This window comes from Grampus griseus (genome assembly GCF_964374135.1).
Source record: "Grampus griseus genome assembly, chromosome: 2".
NCBI classification, from domain to species: Eukaryota; Metazoa; Chordata; class Mammalia; order Artiodactyla; family Delphinidae; genus Grampus; species Grampus griseus.
The window spans coordinates 105,302,643-105,324,104 of record NC_139018.1 but is presented as its reverse complement, the minus strand read 5'-3'; the positions used below and the strand labels follow the sequence as shown (position 1 = coordinate 105,324,104).

General features: G+C 34.6%; 1 protein-coding gene across 4 annotated transcripts in view; it reads left to right on the top strand.

The window, feature by feature from the left end:
* The window catches only part of VPS13C (vacuolar protein sorting 13 homolog C), a gene marked incomplete at both ends in the record, with an annotated part of 174,469 nt that overhangs the window by 26,491 nt on the left and 126,516 nt on the right, over window positions 1-21,462 (top strand). For 2 of the 4 annotated variants that reach the window (XM_082681145.1, XM_082681147.1), the window contains 8 exons: window positions 2,101-2,163; window positions 7,111-7,176; window positions 10,429-10,538; window positions 12,840-12,899; window positions 15,343-15,402; window positions 16,761-16,841; window positions 17,793-17,850; window positions 20,487-20,614. In XM_082681145.1, the coding sequence (XP_082537271.1) occupies window positions 2,101-2,163; window positions 7,111-7,176; window positions 10,429-10,538; window positions 12,840-12,899; window positions 15,343-15,402; window positions 16,761-16,841; window positions 17,793-17,850; window positions 20,487-20,614 (626 nt within the window). The remainder of the gene's footprint in view (window positions 1-2,100; window positions 2,164-7,110; window positions 7,177-10,428; window positions 10,539-12,839; window positions 12,900-15,342; window positions 15,403-16,760; window positions 16,842-17,792; window positions 17,851-20,486; window positions 20,615-21,462) is intronic. The other 2 variants (XM_082681146.1, XM_082681148.1) reach the window with 1 other exon arrangement.

Below are 21,462 nucleotides of genomic sequence, written 5' to 3'. Positions count from 1 at the left end.
TGTCAGTTTCGTATTCCACCATTCTCTACCCTCTAGATCCACTCCTTAGAGGGAACCATCTATTTTAGAAATACTAACTTTCTTTGTTGTCTAATGTATTAATGTAAGGCACTATTTTGGATTTCCTGTTACAGTAGTTAAGGAGTTCACCTCTCCTACAATTTTTTCACCCTAAATTCCCCTTTCTGTCTTCTCACAATATGGTTATATCATAATTTTTGTCCAATTACGAGTCAAAATTTACATTACTATGACAATATAATTATTATTCACTGCATAGGTCAAATAATGTATTGTGATTATATTTCCTTTGCTATGTAGCCTTTTGTTTTTCTTGAATTTGTAAATGCTTCTTGCCTGGTCTTCTTTGTAAATTTATCTTCAATTCTTTTGTGTACTACATGAAATCTATTTATCATATGACTATCAGTGTTATTTTCCAATTGGCCAAACCCATTTGTTTGTCCTCTCCCTGTCCCCCTGTCCCTCTTGGAGATCTTTCTCTGAACTGGTTGTTTTTTTAGTTCTGCTGCATAATTGTCATCCTGGAACTGGTCTTCACTGCTCTTCTGTTTTAATTCATTGGGTCCCTTGCCTTTTGTTCTTTTTTAGTTTGTTCCTTTGTTTTGCTAGAACATTTCTAATAACTTTTAAGAAAGGATACACTGGATATAATTTTAAAAATCCTTTCAAGTCTGAAAGATTTGTAATTTACTTCCATACTTGTTTGATTTGGCTGGGGATAGAATGCTGGGTTTAAAATTAGAATTTTGAAGGCAAAATCTTCTAACTTCCAGGTACTTTTGAGAAGTCTGATGCTATTCTGTTCAACAGATTGTTGGAAACACAGAAATTAGAAAATTCCTGGAGCCTACTGTTGAAAGACTTCATGTATAGTGATAAATAGGAGAGAGTGTTGAGTCTTATCAAAGAGCTATAGCTAAGAGTGTTACGGGAGTTCATAATGGGCATATTACGTTCAGCCAGAGATCAGGGTGGACACTGAAGGTATATATTTCAGCTGAGTCTAAAGGATGAGTATGCAGAAAGGAGAGAGGGCATTCTAGGTAAAGGGGACAGTGATGGTAAAGGGGACAGTGAAAAGAAAAAATGTAGAGCATGTATGGGGAGCAGCTAAGAATTTGGAAGTTTGATAGCACAGCCGGACGTGAGTTGGAAAGCTAAGTTTAGGTCAGTTTTAAGAGATTTGAATGCCATGATGGTGATGACAATAATTATTGAGAATTTACTATTTGCGGGTCACTCTTCAAAATGCTTTATGTCAGCTTACTCATTTAATAGTCAAAATTCTATGATATAAAGGCTTTTATTGTTCCCATTATATAGTTGAGAAAGCTGGAAGTTAAATAACTTGTTCTAGGTTATGCTGCTGGAAAATGACAGAGCTAGAATTTGAACTCAGTCTGGTTCTTGACTCTGGTTTATAATGGACTTTAATTGGTAGTCAGTGAGAAAGTAAGTTTTACTTTTTTAAAAGAAATCCGGAGAGTGATGTGATCACAGCTGTGTTTTAGGAAGGTAAGCTTGTAGTGGTGTTTAGGCTGGATTTGAGGAGGGAAATGGAAGATGGTGCTACCTAGCCATCACTGACAAGAATGGATAGAAGGGATTCAGACAATGTGTCTGAAAGGGAACATACACTAAAGTAAGATGAATTCATTTCAGCTGACTCTAAAATTAGCGTAAATATCACAGCAATATTTCATTCTGAAAATGGGCAAAATGGTGGGGAAAAAGGGAACCAAAACAGATTTTTGCTTTCTTTGAAAATTTGGCAAATCAATGAGACATTAGCCATAATTGATATTTGTCTGTTTTGCTTAATTTGAAATTATTATTTTAATTATTAAGAATTTTTGTTTTAATGTTATGAAAACAAAGTTTATATGTTGAAAGAATGAAAATGGTGTCACTGAAAATATTTCCTTAGAAGTAAGTTGTTTTGGTGTCACTGGATTTTACTTGTTCTGTTACATGATTTCTAATTCTTTGAACTAAGTTTAGACATATTTTATGTGTAAAATTAAAGGTGTCTTTTAAACGCTTTGCATTTTGGTTATCGCTGCCATGCGGATGCAGGCGCACATTCAGGGGAGTTCATATATGGCTTGGAAAACTTTGTTTACAAGGACATCAAGCCTGGTGGGTATGCATGGTTAATTATATTCAGCTACATACAAAATTATATTCTTATCCATGCTTGTGCTTTTAATGGAGTTCATATGACGTGTCATCCTTTTAGAAAATATGGAAATGTAATTCATGTTTTTCCCCTTTACCATCATTTCCTTTTCTCTACCTTCAGCATTTTATTCATTCACCAAATACTTAATGTCTTCTAGTAGCAAGCACTATGCTGGATGCTGAATATTCATGAGGTGAAACAGACACAATCCACTGCCCTTATGAAGCTTACAGTTTGATCTATAGATAACTTTCAAATCTGGACTGCCTTTTTGACTTTAGTTCTGTAGAATAGTAGTTTCTCAATTAAGCAATTCCTCTCCTATAGCAGTGGTTTTCAGACTTTTAAAAAGCAATAAATTGGAACCTTTTATTTTTTGAGTGAGACTTTATTTAGAACCTTGATAAGAGATGTTTCTGTGACTTTCTTCTCATGTCCTCCCTGATTTGCTTCACCTCTGTAGTAGCTTTGGAGGCACCTTGTAGACTACTGTCCTGGACAGCCTCACAAAAGGCAAATTTGAAGGCTCACTGCTTTAAGATTTACAGTAGGATTCTTTTGTATCCTAGGAAGTTTACCAAGCGCATTAAAATAATAATTTCTAATATTTTACACAGTAATTTGATTTATTTAACTGTATTCCCTATAACTTTTCAGGAATTTGTTATATTAGCTCAGTCACACTTAAAATTTCTTTTGATTAAATGGCAAGTGGGGTCTCTATCTCAAAATGTAAACAATAATAAGCACTATGATATAATTACTTTTTTTTTTTTTTTTTTTGCGGTACGCGGGCCTCTCACTGTTGTGGCCTCTCCCGTTGTGGAGCACAGGCTCCGGACGCGCAGGCTCAGCGGCCGTGGCTCACGGGCTTAGCCGCTCCACGGCATGTGGGATCTTCCCGGACTGGGGCATGAACCCGTGTCCCCTGCATCGGCAGGCGGACTCTCAACCACTGCGCCACCAGGGAAGCCCTGATATAATTACTTTTGCTGTTAGAAACTTCTTTAATGTTTAGGTTCATTATGACAAATGGAAGAATAAGTTGCATGCAGATTTCACAGCATTGAATGAAATTACCCTGAAAGGAGTTTCTCTTTGTACAAATTTGCCCCTTGAGTAAGTGTGGCTGACTATGTTAATTTGTCTTTGAGTCACTTTGTTTAATATAAAAGATAGCATGGGGATACTCATGGGTCACTGTCCAGTTTTGTAGGTTGTAATTGAACCAGCTTTCTGTAGTCTGCCAGGGGCAGTGTTTTCTGATCCTACTAGGAGCAACCTGCCTCCAGGATACAAATGAATTCCACTGGCCCATTCAAACTTGTAACAAAATCATTGGGCAGCATTGCTAAAAACAAAACAAAACAGACAGAGGTCACTATAAAGTAAAACCTCATTGATTCAGAGTTTCCTTTTATTCCAAAAAGGTATATTAGCCTGGATAAAAAAACTAGGCCTAGAATTTGATGATTCTGAAATGAGAATAAGTTTGTTGATGATACCTTTAGTTGTCCAGGACTTTGTGTGTACTTTATAATCCTTTCGTTGTTTTCAGTTTGAGTGTATATTCCTTCCTCGTTAAAAAACAAACAAACAAACAACCCAAAACTTCTAGAGCAGTGGTTTTCAAAAAGTCAAAACTATTTTCATAATAATGCTAAGACATTATTTGATGTTTCACTATGTTGACATTGGTGCTGATGGTGCAAAAGTAATGTTGTGTAAAATTGCTGGCTGCCTTAGCATGAATCGAGGCAGTGGCACTGAACTATACTATTAGGAGCCATTGTATTGTTCCTTACCAATCACTCACAGTAAAAAACAAAATAAAATGGAAAAAGCACCAATTTTACTTAAGAATATCATTGATGAAATAGAAAAATTTTAATTTTAATAAATTACAGCTCTTGAGCATATGTGTCTTTGAAGTTTCGTGACAAAAGAGGAAGCATACACAAGGTACTTCTGCAGACTGAAGCAGGATAATTGTCTCAAGGAAAAATACTTGTGCAGTTGTTTGGGTTGTCAGTGAAACCAGTTGCTTTTTTCATGGAACGCCATTTTATTTGGAAGAACGGCTGACAGACTATTATTACTCAGATTTGGGTGTTTGGTAGACATTTCAACAATACAACTTTAAGAAAAAACAACTGACAGTGTTTGTTGCCAGCAAAAAGATTTGAGTTTCTGAACAAAAATTAGAATTTTGGGGAATTTGTATTTGCCACTTTGAGCTTGATGGCTTCCCATACATAAAAGACTTTTCTGATGAGAGTTGTGGTCGTGTTAACAATGTGATTTTTGATATTAAATAATAAAGTGACTCAGTGTTTGTAAGATCTGCATAATTCAGTGAAGCAATATTTCCATATTATCAGTGGGTGGTAAAAAATTATGAATGTATAAAAGAGCAAGGTAGACTGATTTTAATTCAGACGAAAGATACACTGACAGAGTTTCAGTTTCCAAGGTGCAACTTTAAGAAGCTATCACTAGTTGAGTTTGGTGTAGTATCCATAATTGCATGAAAAGACCGTGAAGATGTTCCTTCCTTTTCGTATTACGTATCTGTAGTTAGGTCAGATTTTCTTCACATACTTCAATCTAAACAACATATACCAAAAGAGCAAAGGCAGAAGCAGATATTTGAATCCAGCAGTCTTCTACTAAGCCAGACATTAAATTCATTTGTAAAATTGTAAAACCATGCCACCCTTCTCACTACAACTTTTTGTTTGGAAAATATAGTTATTTTTCATAAATACATGTTAACTGTACTATCACATAATGGGTTTTTTAATGAGTTAATTTTAAAAAGATTTTCAGTGTTGATTTCCAATATGGTAAATACCAATAGCTGTAACCCACACTAATGAAAAGCTATTTAAGGTTCTTAAATTGTAAGTGTGTTAAAGGAACCCTGAGACCAAAACATTTGAGAACGGTTTTAGACAGTGACTGGGGATCATGAATTTATTGTCCATCTGATTAAACAGAAACTCTCTCTTAAGAAATATGTAGTACTCAGATTAGATTTTGCAACTATTTGAAGATGTTTAAACGTGGTGCATCTAACACTGAGATCAAAGACAGAACAAGGTGCTAGAACAAATGTGAAACCAGAAAGATAATAGGAGGTCAGGTGAGAAGAGTGAGTTATGGTAGATTCTAAACCCAGGCAGCTGAACTCCTGTCTCCAAAAGCTTTCTACTTAAGTGGGATGGTTTTCAGGGCTACTCTGGCTTTCTTAGCTGTTTCTTTTCAAATGGTATTTCGTTGAGAACTTAGTCTTTTTCTGAATGTTTAATTTATAAATGAAAAAGGCTTAGGGAACATCACTGTGACAAGAACTACTGGTAATAGCAAAGTCCAGATTTTGTTATACGTTTATTAAATATTTTCTTCTTGAAACTTAGGGTTTTATTCTTAAAACCCAGGATTTGATTCTTAGTTTTTTGTAGTGACAGGACCATTTGCTTTAAAATATCAAGGAAGAACGAATTTAAAATTTTAAGCTAAATATCATGTATATTCTCTCAAATATATGTAACATTAACTGAGCTTATATTTTTATTATAATGTTCAGATGTGGATTTTTTTGATTCATTTGAACAGATACGTATCATGTGCTTTGTGCCTGGATGTTAGGATAATTCCTGTCCTAATGAAGACTCCTGCCTGGTAACAAGACAGTTGTGCAAACACTTCAAATACAGTGTAATCACTGCTTAATGGAAGTCTATATAAGGTGCAGGGGTAGATGGCCTTGGAGATGCTTGGAAGAGTCAAAGAAGGCTTCACACAGGCTGTAGTGCTGGACCTGAGATTTGGAAGCCTCCTAGGAATTTGCCTGGTAAAGAACTTCAGGGAGAGGAAACCAAGTTCAGGGAATGAAACATGTAGAGGCATTAGGCGTTAGAAAGTTACGGTTTGTTTTGGAAAGTGTAAGTAGTATTCCTGAAGTATCCAGTGCAAGGATGAGTGGCAGAAGATAGAACAGGACAGGGTGATAGGGGTCGGATCATGAAAGGACCTTTGTGTCATGCAAACACTTTCTCATTTTATCTGGCAGGCTGCAGAGAGCCTTTAAAAGAATTTTGAGCAGGGAATTAACAGGCCTGAATAGTATTTTAGAAGATGCAAGTCTGGTGGCGGTATAGAAGGATGTTAGGTTGGCGGTAACAGTGGAGACTGGAGGCAGGGGAGACCATACAGAGGCTGCCCCAAGAGCGTGGACTGGAGTTGATGTGTAATAGGCAGTTGAATGTAACGATTTGTAAGTTGGGTAAGATAGGTTTGGGTTAATGCCATGAAGTGAGGCAGTGCCAAATAAAAGTGGATGAGGTGTTAAAGGAATTATTAAGCTAATTTCAGTGTACAAGTCCATGTACTTTTTTTGCCCTTTTTGTATTCTTTATGTCCTCAAGTTATTAAAGTATTCTGCTTGTGAGATGTATCATCCAGAGGAAGTCATCTGTCGGCAGCCTACCCATTCATTTCATTTGTGTTCCTGTGTTCCTACCACACACTTATCAAAACCTTTCTCTGAAAGTCTTTTTATCCTGTCATTATTACATTTCCAATATTTTGGTAATGCTGAAATTAAACTTCATACTGTAAGCAGTCATAAATATTATAAAGGGCATTCTGTATGGCTATTTTACCCAATTTTTGTATAATTGCACCTGCCAAGTTATTTTCTAGCTTAAAGAAGGTTATTCTAGACTAAAGAAGGTTTGTGAATTTCTGCTTGTATTGAAATAACAGATCAGTTTAGAATAAAGTAAGGTGAGTTGTACCAAAATTTGCTGTCAGGAAGAAGTCTCTTGTTTTCTTTTCTGTCCTCTCATCTGCTAACTTGAATTTTATCCTTTTCTCACTAAAATGCTTCCACTGAGAAGGACGTAAACGTAAAAAGCACAAAAAACATTTTAAGAAACCTTTTAAAGGTCTTGATCGCTCAAAAGGTAGGTAAAAGTAGTTTTTATGCCACGTGTTATTTATACACATTGCCACTTAATTTCTGTCTTCAAAGGTCAAATGAATGTTAGATTACAATGTAACTTCAAAAATAAGTTTTAATTTGGAAATGCATATTAAAATCTAAAATCTAAAATAAAAGAAGGACACTGGAATAGGTTGTAATTTCCATTGAGTAATGCCTTAGCTATCGTTTGGTCATTGATTATGAACTATGTGAGAATTTCAACTCTTTTTTTTTTGAATCTTATTTTTTATACAGCAGGTTCTTATTAGTTATCTGTTTTATACAGATTAGTGTATATATGTCAATCCCAATCTCCCAATTTATCACACCACCACCAACCCCCGCCACTTCCCCGCCTTGGTGTCCATACGTTTGTTCTCTACACATGTGTCTCTATTTCTGCCCCGCAGACCGGTTTATCTGTACCATTTTTCTAGGTTCCACATATATGCATTAATATACGATATTTGTTTTTCTCTTTCTGACTTACTTCACTCTGTATGACAATCTCTAGATCCATCCATGTCTCTGTAAATGACCCACTTTTGTTCCTTTTTATGGATGAGTAATATTCCCTCATATATATGTACCACATCTTCTTTATCCATTCGTCTGTCGATGGGCATTTAGGTTGCTTCCATGACCTGGCTATTGTAAATAGTACTGCAGTGAACATTGGGGTGCATGTGTCTTTTTGAATTATGGTTTTCTCTGGGTATATGCCCAGTAGTGGGATTGCTGGGTCATATGGTAATTCTATTTTTAGTTTTTTAAGGAACCTCCATACTGTTGTTCTCCATAGTGGCTGTATCAATTTACATTCCTACCAGCAGTGCAAGAGGGTTCCCTTTTCTCCACACCCTCTCCAGCATTTGTTGTTTGTAGATTTTCTGATGTTGCCTGTTGTAACTGGTGTGAGGTGATACCTCACTGTAGTTTTGATTTGCATTTCTGTAATAATTAGTGATGTTGAGCAGCTTTTCTTGTGCTTCTTGGCCATCTGTATGTCTTCTTTGGAGAAATGTCTATTTAGGTCTTCTGTCCATTTTTTGATTGGTTTTCTGACCATTTTTTGTTTTGTTTTGTTTTGTTTTGTTTTTGCGGTACGCACGCCTCTCACTGTTGTGGCCTCTCCCGTTGCGGAGCACAGGCTCCTGACGCGCAGGCTCAGCGGCCATGGGTCACAGGCCTAGCCGCTCCGCGACATGTGGGATCTTCTCAAACCGGGGCACGAACCCGTGAACCCTGCATCGGCAGGCGGACTGTCAACCACTGTGCCACCAGGGAAGGCCTTCTGACCATTTTTTGATTTGGTTTGTTTTTTTAATATTGAGCTGCTTGAGCGGTTTATATATTTTGGAGATTAATCGTTTGTCCGTTGATTTGTTTGCAAACATTTTCTCCCATTCTGAGGTTTGTCTTTTCGTCTTGTTTGTAGTTTGCTTTGCTTTGCAAAAGCTTTTAAGTTTCACTAGGTCCCATTTGTTTATTTTTGTTTTTATTTCCATTACTGTAGGAGGTGGATCAAAAAAGATCTTGCTGTGATTTATGTCAAAGAGTGTTCTTCCTATGTTTTCCTCTAAGGGTTTTATAGTGTCCTGTCTTACATTTAGGTCTGTAATCCATTTTGAGTTTATTTTTGTGTGTGGTGTTACGGAGTGTTCTAATTTCATTCTATTACCTGTGGCTGTCCAGTTTTCCCAGCACCACTTATTGAAGAGACTGTCTTTTCTCCATTGTATATCCTTGCCTCCTTTGTCATAGATTAGTTGACCATAGGTGTGTGGGATTATCTCTGGGCTTTCTCTCCTGTTCCATGGATCTATATTTCTGTTTTTGTGCCAGTACCATATTGTCTTGATTACTGTAGCTTTGTAGTATAGTCTGAAGTCAGGGAGTCTCAGTCCTCCAGCTCCATTTTTTTTCCTCAAGATTGCTATCTGGGAGAATGTTCCTTGTGCACTTGAGAAGAAAGTGTAATCTGCTGTTTTTGGATGGAATGTCCTATAAATATTAATTAATCCTCTCTGGTCAATTGTGTCATTTAAAGCTTGTGTTTCCTGGTTAATTTTCTGTCTGGATGATCTGTCCATTGGTGTAAGTGAGGTGTTAAAGTCCCCCACTATTACTATGTTACTGTTGATTTCCTCTTTTATAGCTGTTAGCAGTTGCCTTATGTATTGAAGTGCTCCTATTTTGGGTGCATATATATTTATATGTAGAGCTGGTGTGGTGGTGGTGATTTCTCTTAGCTTTTGCTTGTCTGTAAAGCTTTTGATTTCTCTGTCGAATCTGAATGAGATCCTTTCTGGGTAGAGTAATCTGGGTGGTAGTTTCTTCCCTTTCATCACTTTAAATGTATCATGCCACTCCCTTCTGGCTTGTAGAGTTTCTGCTGAGAAATCAGCTGTTAACCGTATGAGAGTTCCCTTGTATGTTATTTGTCGTTTTTCCCTTGTGGCTTTCAATAATTTTTCTTTGATTTTTGTCAGTTTTATTACTATGTGTGTCAGCTTGTTTCTCCTTGGGTTTATCCTGCCTGGACTCTCTGTGCTTCCGGGACTTGGGTAGCTATTTCGTTTCCTATGTTAGGGAAGTTTTTGACTATAATGTCTTAAAGTATTTTCTCAAGTCTTTTCTGTCTCTCTTCTTCTTCTGGGACCCCTATAATGTGAATGTTGTTGTGTTTAATGTTGTCCCAGAGATCTCTTAGGCTGTCTTGATTTCTTTTCATTCTTTTTTCTTTATTCTCTTCTGTGGCAGTGAATTCCACCATTGTCGTCCGGGTCACTTATCCATTCTTCTGCCTCAGTTATTCTGCTGTTGATTCCTTCTAGTGTATTTTTCATTTCAGTTATTATATTGTTCATCTCTGATTGTTTGTTCTTTAACTCTTCTAGGTGTCTGTTCTTTAATTCTTCTAGGTCTTTGTTAAACATTTCTTGCATCTTCTCGATCTTTGCCTCTATTCTTTTTCTGAGGTCCTGGATCATCTTCACTATTATTATTCTGAATTCTTGTCCTGGAAGGTTGCCTATCTCCACTTCATTTCTTGGGTTTTATCTTGTTCCTTCATGTGGTACAAAGTCTTTTGCCTTTTCATTTTGTCTATCTTTCTGTGAATGTGGTTTTCCTTCCACAGGCTGGAGAATTGTAGTTCTTCTTGCTTCTGCTCTCTGCCCTCTGTTGGAGAATTTCAAGTCTTGAACTTGTATTTTCCTGTTTTTTATAGATAAACCAAAAGAAGCCAAAAAGGATACATTGTTGGAAAAATTGGCAACTCAAGTAATTAAAAATGTACAAGTAAAAATCACAGACATTCACATTAAATATGAAGATGATGTAAGTAACTTAGTTTACTTGGTTTAAGTTAGTAATTAAGTGTGTATTTTATGACACTAATTCTTGATTTGCCCATAAATAGCAATTTTAAATCCAAGATAGATTTTTTTTCCTGATTAGTACACTACCATATCTCCTTCCTTGTGTTAGGCTTTTTTCATCCGGCATTAATGTGTGTACATATATCATAAAACTTCCATATGTTCCTTTCTAAAGCTAATTTAAGAGATTTTTGGATTTTTCTCTATCATTTATTTTGAATTTTGTTTAAAGACTTAGACTAATATAACTTTAAGGAACTAATTTTTTTTATTAATAACAAAAAATTAGTTTCCAGAGGTGATGAAGTAATCGTTTATAATGGTAGTTGGTAGAGAGGGGACTAAAATTTGGGTCAGTTGGCTGCTAGTCTCATTCACTTTACTTTCCACCATGTTGGATTTTAACACCCACAGCTACTCACACACATGTGTAGCAATATTTAGAAACCACACTTCACTTATAAGCAACAGTTTAACATTAGTTGATTAAGAACTATTTTACTGATTAATTTTAGTTAAAATGTAACAAATATTTTGAACTTAATAGGCACTGCTTTGTCTTAAAGTTCGAAACATACATGAGAAGCCTTGAATTTTTTTCATTTACCTAACAAATTGGAAATGCTTTTTCATCTTTTCCAAAAATGAGTTTGCTTTCTTTTTTGTTTGCTTTAAGTTTGGATTGAATTAAAGTCATACTGCCATGTATAGAATTTATTTTACTTTCCTGATAAGTTCCTTTTGTAACTTAATATTCAGTAAGACACACCTGTGGTTTTTCAAGATACAACACCATCTCTATCTTACACTGACTTTTATGTTTTGGTTTTTCTGTAGTCATTACACTGAATTTTGCTAACAAATAATGTCTAAAAACCAAAATAATAAATCTCCTTGTTTAAAACAAACTTAGAAAAATAAAATTGACTCACCCCATCTTGGAAGTAAAAGAATTATTCTTAAAGCTAATGGCATGTTGGTGAATGATAATCTCAGTTTAAACTTAAACTAAGCTTTTTTATTGAGCAAATACAATTCAAAAGGTACATTATTTCTTTCTCTTTAATGAAGAAATACAGAGATGCATAGGAGTGGGACAAGTAGTATCAATTACATTTAAATTGGTGTCAGCGACAAAATATATTAAAATAACCTAAAGGAAAAAAATTAAAAGCACAAAGGGATCTTCCTTCTATTGCCTCTTTCAATGTGATTACCTTAATTATTGTGTCTAGAAGGATAGTGAAAAATATAGAAATGGGGGGAGGAAAAGTATGATTATCATAAAGATGTTCTTTGTATGATAGCAGTAATTTATGGGTAGTGCATTAGCAGCTGAGGAGTTGTGTTTTATTAAAGTTCCTTCTGAAATAACTGCAAGTTATTTTGAGCTTGATATCCATAGGTATAAAAAGATGAATATGGGAATGAGGGGAAATACATTTTGCCGCAAATCATAATATATCTAATATTAAAAACAAAGCTCACAAAGCTCTTTGTGCTTTGCAGCTATACCAGAGCATGCATTTAGGTGACTAAACTCAAGTCTGTGGTGGATGATTTAGAACATGATTTTTCTCCTCTCTCTAGTTTCCCTATTTTCTTTCATGACCAAAAAACACTGACTTTTGGACATCTTTGAGATGTCGAAAACAATGACATCGTACGCACCATGGCACAGTTTAAGCACTGTGTATAAATATAATTTAGGTATTGAAGATGAGAAGTAGAAGTTTAACATTGGCATATTTTGAGTTAAGGGATTGAGGAAATTAAACGTTAAGAATCTTGAAGCATCTTCTAACAAACCATTTTTAAAGTGTCTGGGAAATTAAAGGCTTAAATAGACAGTTCACATTTCTAAATGTGAAAATCTTAAATGTTTTAAAAATAATTTAGTGGCATGGTTTTACCTGCAACTCCTTGTTTTATTTATCTATGGAGAACATCTTTAATGGTATATACATAAAGAGACTGTCTCTTTTAAACTATGTAGACAAGAGTCTGTTTAGTCCTAGTGAGTGAATCTTCTCACTTCTAGTAAGAAAATAGTTCCACTAGGAAAGTATCATGTTAGTGTCATGCCTACAAAATATGGAAAATCCCAGCCATGTTACTGTCTTCCTTCCCTTTCTTTTACACAAATCCGTTTGGTTGCGTTACTTTTAAACTCATTGTCCTATGTTGCCTATTGTAGAGTGGAGAATGGATTTACCCTCACTATCAGTATATTTTAATGTCACCTTTTTGTCTTTGATAGGTAACAGATCCAAAGCGGCCTCTTTCATTTGGTGTCACACTGGGAGAACTTAGTCTATTGGTAAAGTTACCTTATTTAAAATTTCTGTGGAACCTGTGAAATATCATTCTCAAGTCACGGGGTGAATTTCCTAAAATCAGCTATTACTACAAATAGCTGTTTTATTTTTACGTGTAATCTTTCTACAGCTTTTCTAGGAATTTACAACTCTTAGTGATACTTTTATTATAGTCTCTAATTATTTTGATTTACCTTTGAATTTAACAGATTTCAAAATATCAAGAACAAGTGTTTTGAAAGTATTAAAAGCTGTATCTTAAATCTTTAGTAAATTAGGGGAAGATAGATTTCTATAGAGTCATGTTATTGTCCATAGTATAATTTCCAAATAGTTTATACATTGTATCTGTTTATTATATTGAAATGTACATAAGCTAATTTATTTTGATTAAGTATTTTATAATGCAGTTTGGTTTTCCTCTTAAAGGTCTTTAAGGATATAGAGTGTGTATATCCAGGTTGGACATTTTTTTACTATTATGGACAACTAAGTGGTAGGAAACATGTTTTAAAGTTAAGGACAGTGAGCAGTAGATCATACTGGGTACATTTTTGCCTTTTGATTAGTTATATGAAGAGGGCCTTAGTAGGGAAAGAAGACGAAGAAAAAAAGAAAGAGAAGTAGACTATTAAACAGAAAAAGGACATTGTTACATGGAGGCCTTAAGAAGATACATGCATGCAGAGAAGTAGAGGTATACATCAGTTGAAGATCAAAGCAGAAAAATGAAAGAAAAGGTACTGGAGAAACAAAGGAAAGGGAGTCAAGGAAGCTAGTGTTTAATACACTGTTTATCCTCTGCTTGTTTCCAAAATGAATTTGAAGTAGCTTTCAATAAAAAAGAAATAATACTATAACACTTCTAAAGAAACCAGAATCTGTGTTCTGAAAGGCAGAGAGAGAATTGTTCCAGAAAAATGAGACCAGCAATATTAGTCATAAGTGAACTCACTGTTTAATGTTGAGATTCTAGAAGACCAAATGAAAAATACAAAATAGTCACACAGTTCCCATTGACTGATAACAGGCATTCTAAGGATGGTGTGTAGTTTCCTTAGTGTGTGCTGTTGTTTGATCCTCTGTATCTTTGCTCAGATTGTTCATATGGTTTTCTTTGCCTGCGTTATTCTTTTCCCTTAATCTGCCTGGTGATTCTATTCAGGCTTTAATAGTTCCTTCCAATACTACCGTCTTTCTCATTCTTTTTTTTTACTTCACTTTTAGAAGTTACCATTCCTTCTTTTATGTTCCCCATTATATTTTATCAAAGCACCTGTGACACATTACTGAACTGGTTATCATGTTGGTTTCCTTCTATCCAGCCTTCATTCATTGATACAATAGTACCTATATTTTAGTGTTTTTGTGATGATTAAATTAGATAGTTTGTGTAAAGCATTTGGTACATTGTCTGGCTCAGTTTCTGCTTCAACTACTACATTGACTATTATAACAACAATAATAGCAAACTTAACTCTTTCTGTATCTATACCATTCCTTCTTTCCATCTTTCCACTTACAAACTAACTTTTATATCTAAGATAATCTTCCCACCTCTGATCTGGATCCCGTCATCCCCCATGTCCTTAGGAGACTTTTTCCCCCTTTTCTCTCACCCCCTCCTACCTTTTGCCTTTTCTTCCTTATTTCTGTCAATTTCCTTCTCTGTCCTAAATCTTCAACCCTTCTTATTCCCTCTTCTCCCTTCCCTACCTCCTTCTTCTAAGCATTTAAATACATTCAAGCGTCTCTTTTATATTAAAATTAAAAAGCCTCTCCTTAACCTTCTCCCACTGCACCCAGGCCCCATCTAACTATTGCCTTCTCCTTCTCTTCTTTCTAAGTTTGTGAGAAAATTCTCTACCTTTGCTATCTTTATTTCCCCACCTCCTAATGACTCCCTACCCACTATACTCTTATTCTACTGCTCCACTGAAACTGCTCTTAACAAGTTCATTGGTAATGCCCTGGCCGCTTAAGTAAGTTTATTTTAGTTTATCTCACAGCAGCTTTTGGCATTGCTGACCATACTGACTTTGTAGAAACATGATCATGCTGTGATTTCCATATTCTCCTGGTTTTCTTCCTACTTTGCAATAATTATTTATTTATTTAATTTTTACAAGAATGTGGACCTTCTTCAATAGTTTATAGGCTGGCTCTCTGTTTTTATTCATACCCAATTCCTTCCACACACAGACACAGAGTAGCTCAGTAATTATTTTCTGAATGAATGAACTCAGTTAAATTAGAACCTCCTCAATTCCATTTTCACTGTTCCTTTGATTTTGTAATACAAATATGTAAAGAAACAGGTAACTAACATTAGCAATCATTAGCTAAATGTCTTTTTAGTCCCAATTTATTTTGTTACGGTTATTAGAGCACTGTTTTGTTGATACATATACTTCATTTGAAAGTTACTCTTTTTTTTTCTTTTAGACTGCAAATGAATACTGGACTCCATGCATATTAAATGAAGCAGAAAAAATTATATACAAGGTATTAGACTAGACTTTTTAATCCATTTATTTTCCTAAGTACAAACACTTAATGTATTTTCTTCAAGAAACCTTGATGGAGCAGAATATGCCATTGGAATATGAGTTAAAAGGTTTGGGTTCAGTTTTGGCACTGCTACTTACTATGTGACCTTCTGTAATCACTTAACCTATTCTGAGGTTTAGATTCTTCACCTAGAATATAAAGAAACCGGATAAAATTAATGTTTCCCAAATTGTATTCATGGAGTATAATATACCATTGGAATGTGGGTTAAAAGTTTTGGGTCCAGTTTTGGCTCTGCTACTTACTATGTGACAACCTTCTGTAATAACTTACCTATTCTGAGGTTTAGATTCTTCACCTAGAATATAAAGAAACTGAATAAAATTAATGTTTCCCACTTTGTACTTCATGGAGCATTAGGTAATTAAGATATTATCAGATTTGTTGAAAAAATATTCTCTGGTCAAGTAAGATTACTGACTAAAGTAGAAAGCTGTACATAGTTAAACAGGTACATTTTATTTTGTTTTAAACTCCAGGACCTCACAGTACTTTAAATATGCTAATAAACATTGTGAATCTTTAAGAAGGATATTTAGTATGTAGCTTTCCCCACCTTTGTTCATCATAGAATCCTTTCCCCTCACCCCTCCCTTGAAACAGCCATTTGTAACCACTGGAGGAATCATGTCTTTCTTTCTTTTTTTTTTTTTTTTATAAATTTATTTATTTTTGGCTGCATTGGGTCTTTGTTGCTGCACGTGGGCTTTCTCTAGTTGCAGCAAGCGGGGGCTACTCTTCCTTGGGGTGCACGGGCTTCTTATTGCAGTGGCGTCTCTCATTGCAGAGCACAGGCTGTAGGCGCGCAGGCTTCAGTAGATGTGGCACACAGGCTCTAGAGCGCAGGCTCAGCAGTTGTGGCGCACAGGCTTAGTTGCTCCACGACATGTGGGATCTTCCTGGAGCAGGGCTTGAACCCATGTCCCCTGCATTGGCAGGCAGATTCTTAACCACTGCGCCACCAGGGAAGTCCTGAATTATGTATTTCTTATTCAGTGAAATATTTACAGTCTGTTAAATACTAAATTCTCAATAAATATTTGATCACTGAATGAATGAATCCCCTTGGGAATAGTGTTTCTGGAAGCACAATTTAGCAAATTCTAGATTAATAATAAAGTCTCTGTATAACATACATATATTTTCCTCCATTTTTGCAATATCTCCTTTCCTTTAAAAGTTCAAAATGGCAACTGGAGAATTTTGGGGTAGTGAACATGAGAATAATCTCTTAATATTGATTCATAATTTCAGTGTGTTAGTTACCTGACCTTTTCCATTTTCTTCTATAGCTTATACGGCTTGATAGTCTCAGTGCCTACTGGAATGTTAACTGCGTCATGTCTTACCCGGAGTCAAGGGAACACATCTTGGTAATTTCAGTTCGTACCTTGAAGAGCTAACCACACTCCATAGATTTGTTTTACATAGCGGTCTTTAATGAGGACAGAATATCAGTCTTTTGTTTAAGTTGTATGTAACTAAGTCAGAAGTGTGCAACACAGTTTTTGGAATCACTCTATCTTTAAAAAAAAAGCACTTTTGATTTTGAAGATCTTTGTGAAATCATTCTCTTGACAGTGAGATGAGAACCTATACTATCACGTTAAAACTGTGTTTATGGTTTTTTACACTCTCATTTTGATGGTATTCTGGTTGCGTTGTGGAGTTTCATATGAGAATGATTACTTGAAGAGTATTGTAAAGAAAGGTGATACCTTTCAATCTAAAAAATGTGTTCTTAGCAAATGTTTTAAGCATTTGTGATGATGCATTCTTGAATAGTGAACGATTGCTTCAAAACTAAGCGTGCTAAGCCAGTCTTAGTCATGTTTATTTACTTAGAGAAAGGAAGAACAGTTGAATTTTCTGAATTGAATTAATTCCAAGATTCTATCTTTTATTTCTCAGAAAGATATTGTAACATTAGGTTAATTTGCCTTTGTCTAGAAAGTGTTTGAGATCCTAATTCATGGATGTGTGTGTGTGTGTGTGTGTGTGTATGTATATATATATATGTGTATATATGTATGTACACATATACGCATTTTAAGTCAAAGGGGAACACAGTCTTAAAATCTTGTTTCCAGATATTTAGAATTTATAAAAATTATCTACTAAAGTAATATTCTAAAGAAATATATCTGTAAATAGTGCTCAGTGTGTTTTTCTTATAGACTAATAATTGTGAAGATGGGAATAAAGATATTGATTTAGGACCAAATTTGTGTGTGTGTGTGTTTGTGTGTGTTTGTGTTTGTGTGTGTGTCTGAATATGTATGCATTTTCTTTTTCATTCTCATATAATTCAAATTTTTATTTAGGGTCAGCTGAAAAGTGAAATTCTTACAAGTAACAATATACCCCCAAACCATCAATACAGTAAGTAATGGTAAAGTTTATTTCATGTTATAAGAAGCATGGGATTAAATACTTTATTTTAAACTACTTTTTCTGATAAAGTTATTTTGACAAAGAGAAAGTATTAATTTTTTATGTTAGTTTTATGATACAGCATATTTGGTATATAATTTAGTATTTAGAAATAGATTATAACACACCACTGAAGAGTGCGAAGGGCACTGTGGCTGTAGTTCACTTCCAACAGTTAACCCCCTTGACCTCCATGTTTTCTTCCTACCTTGTTATTGTCTACTTTGTTTTAGGAATTAGGTTTTCTTTTCTTTGTTTAATAACGAAATCTCTGAGATCTTGATATTCAGGATCTGAGCATGTCACTATTGCAGTATTAAGACAGACTGACTACTCCAGAGATTTTTTTTTTTAATGAAGTATAGTTGATTTACAATATTATGTTAGTTTCAGGTGTACAGCCTAGCGCTTCTGTATTTTTACAGATTATACTTCATTATGGATTATTATAAGATAGTGGGTATAATTCCCTGTGCTATACAGTAAATCCTTATTGCTTATCTATTTTATGTATAACAGTTTGTATCTGTTAATCCCATAACCCTAATTTGTCCCTTCTCCTTCCCTCTCCTCTTTGGTAATCACAAGTTTGTTTTCTACATCTGTGAGTTGTTTCTCTTTTGCATATACATTCATTTGTATTATTTTTTAGATTACACATATAAGTGATATCATATATTTGTCTTTCTCTGTTTTATTTTACTAAGCATAATATTCTCTAGGTTCATCCACATTGCTGTAAATGGCAGTATTTGATTCTTTTTTATGGCTGAGTAATATTCCATTGTATATATGTACCGCATCTTAATCCATTCGTCTGTTGATGGGCACTTGGGTTGCTTCCATGTCTTGGCTATTGTAAATAGTGCTGCTGTTAACATTGGGGTGCATGTATCTTTTCAAATTAGTGTTTTTATTTTTTCAGGATATATACCCAGAAGTGGAATTGCTGGGTCATATGGTAGTTCTATTTTTGTTTTTTTTTGAGGAACCTTCATATTGTTTTCCATGGTGGCTGCACCAATTTACATTTCCCACCGACAGTGCACAAGGGTTCCCCTTTCTTCACATCCTCTCCAGCATTTGCTATTTGCAGACTTTTTGATGGTATCCATTCTGACAGGTGTGAGGGGGCACCTCATTGTTGTTTTGATTCATATTTCTCCAGAGATCTTTTTTCAGTAAGCTTTTCTATCTCTTGGCAGCCTCACCTTTACTTATTTTTAAATAGATCTCTAACAAAGCTGCCTCTGTATTTATCCCATTCATTTTCTCCATTTCAGTTTTGTTCTAAAGATGCTATTCTTTTGTTTTTATTTAGTGTACCACTTGATGTTTGTTCTCAGCTTTCATGCCAGTGTTCTTCTATACTCCATACTACTCTCATTCACTGTTGTTTTCTTCTTATTCTTTTATAGCTAATTGCCTTTATATGAGAGCTGGCTGGCACTTCCTCTTTATGTCCACAAACCTCTCTATTAAGCGATGACAGAGTTTTTGGATACTGTTAGTTTGTGAGAGCATTTAGTTTCACTCATGAAAGAACTTGTTCAGAAAAATCTACAACTTTTTTCTGAGACATGTTTCATTTATAAATAACCTCTAAATAAGTTAAAATTTTTATACAGTCTTATGCAAATTGTAACTACTGTAAGATACCACAATTTATATAATTTTAATACTATTTGCAATTAAAATTTATTACATTACTTTGCTCTGTCATCTTCCCTAATATGCTTTTTCATACTACTTCTCAACTTCAAAAATATTGCCTTTAGTTGAGTCTAAGATTATGTATGTAATGATCATTTTGAAAATTATAAAGTAGTAGGCAATTTTTTTTCTGGGTAATATGAATTTCATTCATGATTCTGTTCCTAAATTCTGACTATGATTAAATAATATGGAAAGTAATCAAATTTTGTTTCCTACATTGTATTAGTATTTTTTTTGGGGGGGGGCCATGTCAGGCAATACTTTGTAATTATTTTTTAAATTTTTATTGGAATGTAGTTGATTTACAATGTTGTGTTAGTTTTAGGTGTACAGCAAAGTGAATCAGCTATACATATACAGATATCCACTCTTTTTTAGATTCTTTTCCCATATAGGCCATTACAGAGTATTGAGTAGAGTTCCCTGTGCTATACAGTAGGTTCTTATTAGTGATCTGTTTTATATATAGTAGTGTGTATATGTCAATCCCAATCTCCCAATTTATCCCTCCCCCTGTATTATTATTTTTAATGAATACTAAAATCATTAAATGTCTTGTAGCAAGGAAGGGAAACATAATTTTACACAGACTGTGAATAACCAAGATTAGATTGTCTATATTTTGTACATTTCTTACTTAGAAGCATAAAGCGCCAGTTTCCTCTTTGGAGATTCCACTTTTACATTGAGTTTGACAGTTTGTATTATGCAGATAAGTAGATGCTTACATAGTTTTTGGTAGTGATTTTTTTTACATATTTTTGGTCATTTTTCTTTACTTTCAAAGTAACAGTGTTCTCATAATTATTTACAGTTGCTCATATGTAAGGGCATGTAAACATATCTTACGTCTTCCCATGTTATATAAGTTTTCCAGCCAATATCAGCCTCTGCAAAACTCTACATGAATCCTTATGCAGAAACAGAGCTCAAAACACCTAAACTTGATTGGAACATAGAAGTACAAAATATTGCCATTGAATTGACCAAACCTCAGGTAAGATTCATTTGGGTATTTATAGCTTTGATTAACCTTGAATTTCAGTGGCTTTTGTCCTCTGTGATTATTCCTTCTCCAGTGCTCTGGTGGTTCTTTTGGTTTGTTATGTTGAGATTTGATATATCTCCTAAAAATAGATTATATGTGTATTTTTAAAAGAAAATAAATACCATATATAAGAAATAGTTTTCCTTCATTTTATCTGATTTTTCCCTTCTTGGTGGAGAATCTTACCACATTATAGTGAATGACATGATTCCCATTTAATTCCCAGTTCTTGATGGAGGGTTGTAATAGTTTTTTTCTTCCTCAGATTTTAATAGCAGACACTCTTACATTAAATATTGTTCACTTAATTTTTAGAATAGCTATGTTGGCAAGCTTCTTTTCCTTCACTTGTTTCTCAAGTTTGGTTATGTGCCTAAGGAGTTTGGATAAGACATCTGGAGAACTGGAAGTGAAAGGAGGATGGGAGATTTAGCTAACTGAGCTTTTAGCCCAGTGCAGTCCAGTACAAATATAATGCAAGTCATATGGGTAATTTTAAATTTTCTAGTAGCTGCATTAGCAAAATAAAGAAAAGAGGAAAACAATTACTAAAATGAATAACATTTTATTTAACATACCCAAAATATCATTTCAACATGTAATCAAAATTAAAAATTGTTACAATATTTTATATTTTTATTTTTTTCTTAAGTCTTCAAAATCTGGGGTTTATTTTATACTTACAAATACATTTAAATTCAGACTATCTGCATGTTAAGTACTGAATAGCCGTGTGGTAACTCTTAGGTAGAGTTGCGTTAAGAAAAAATGGAGAAGAAGCTGGACTTCCCTTCTTT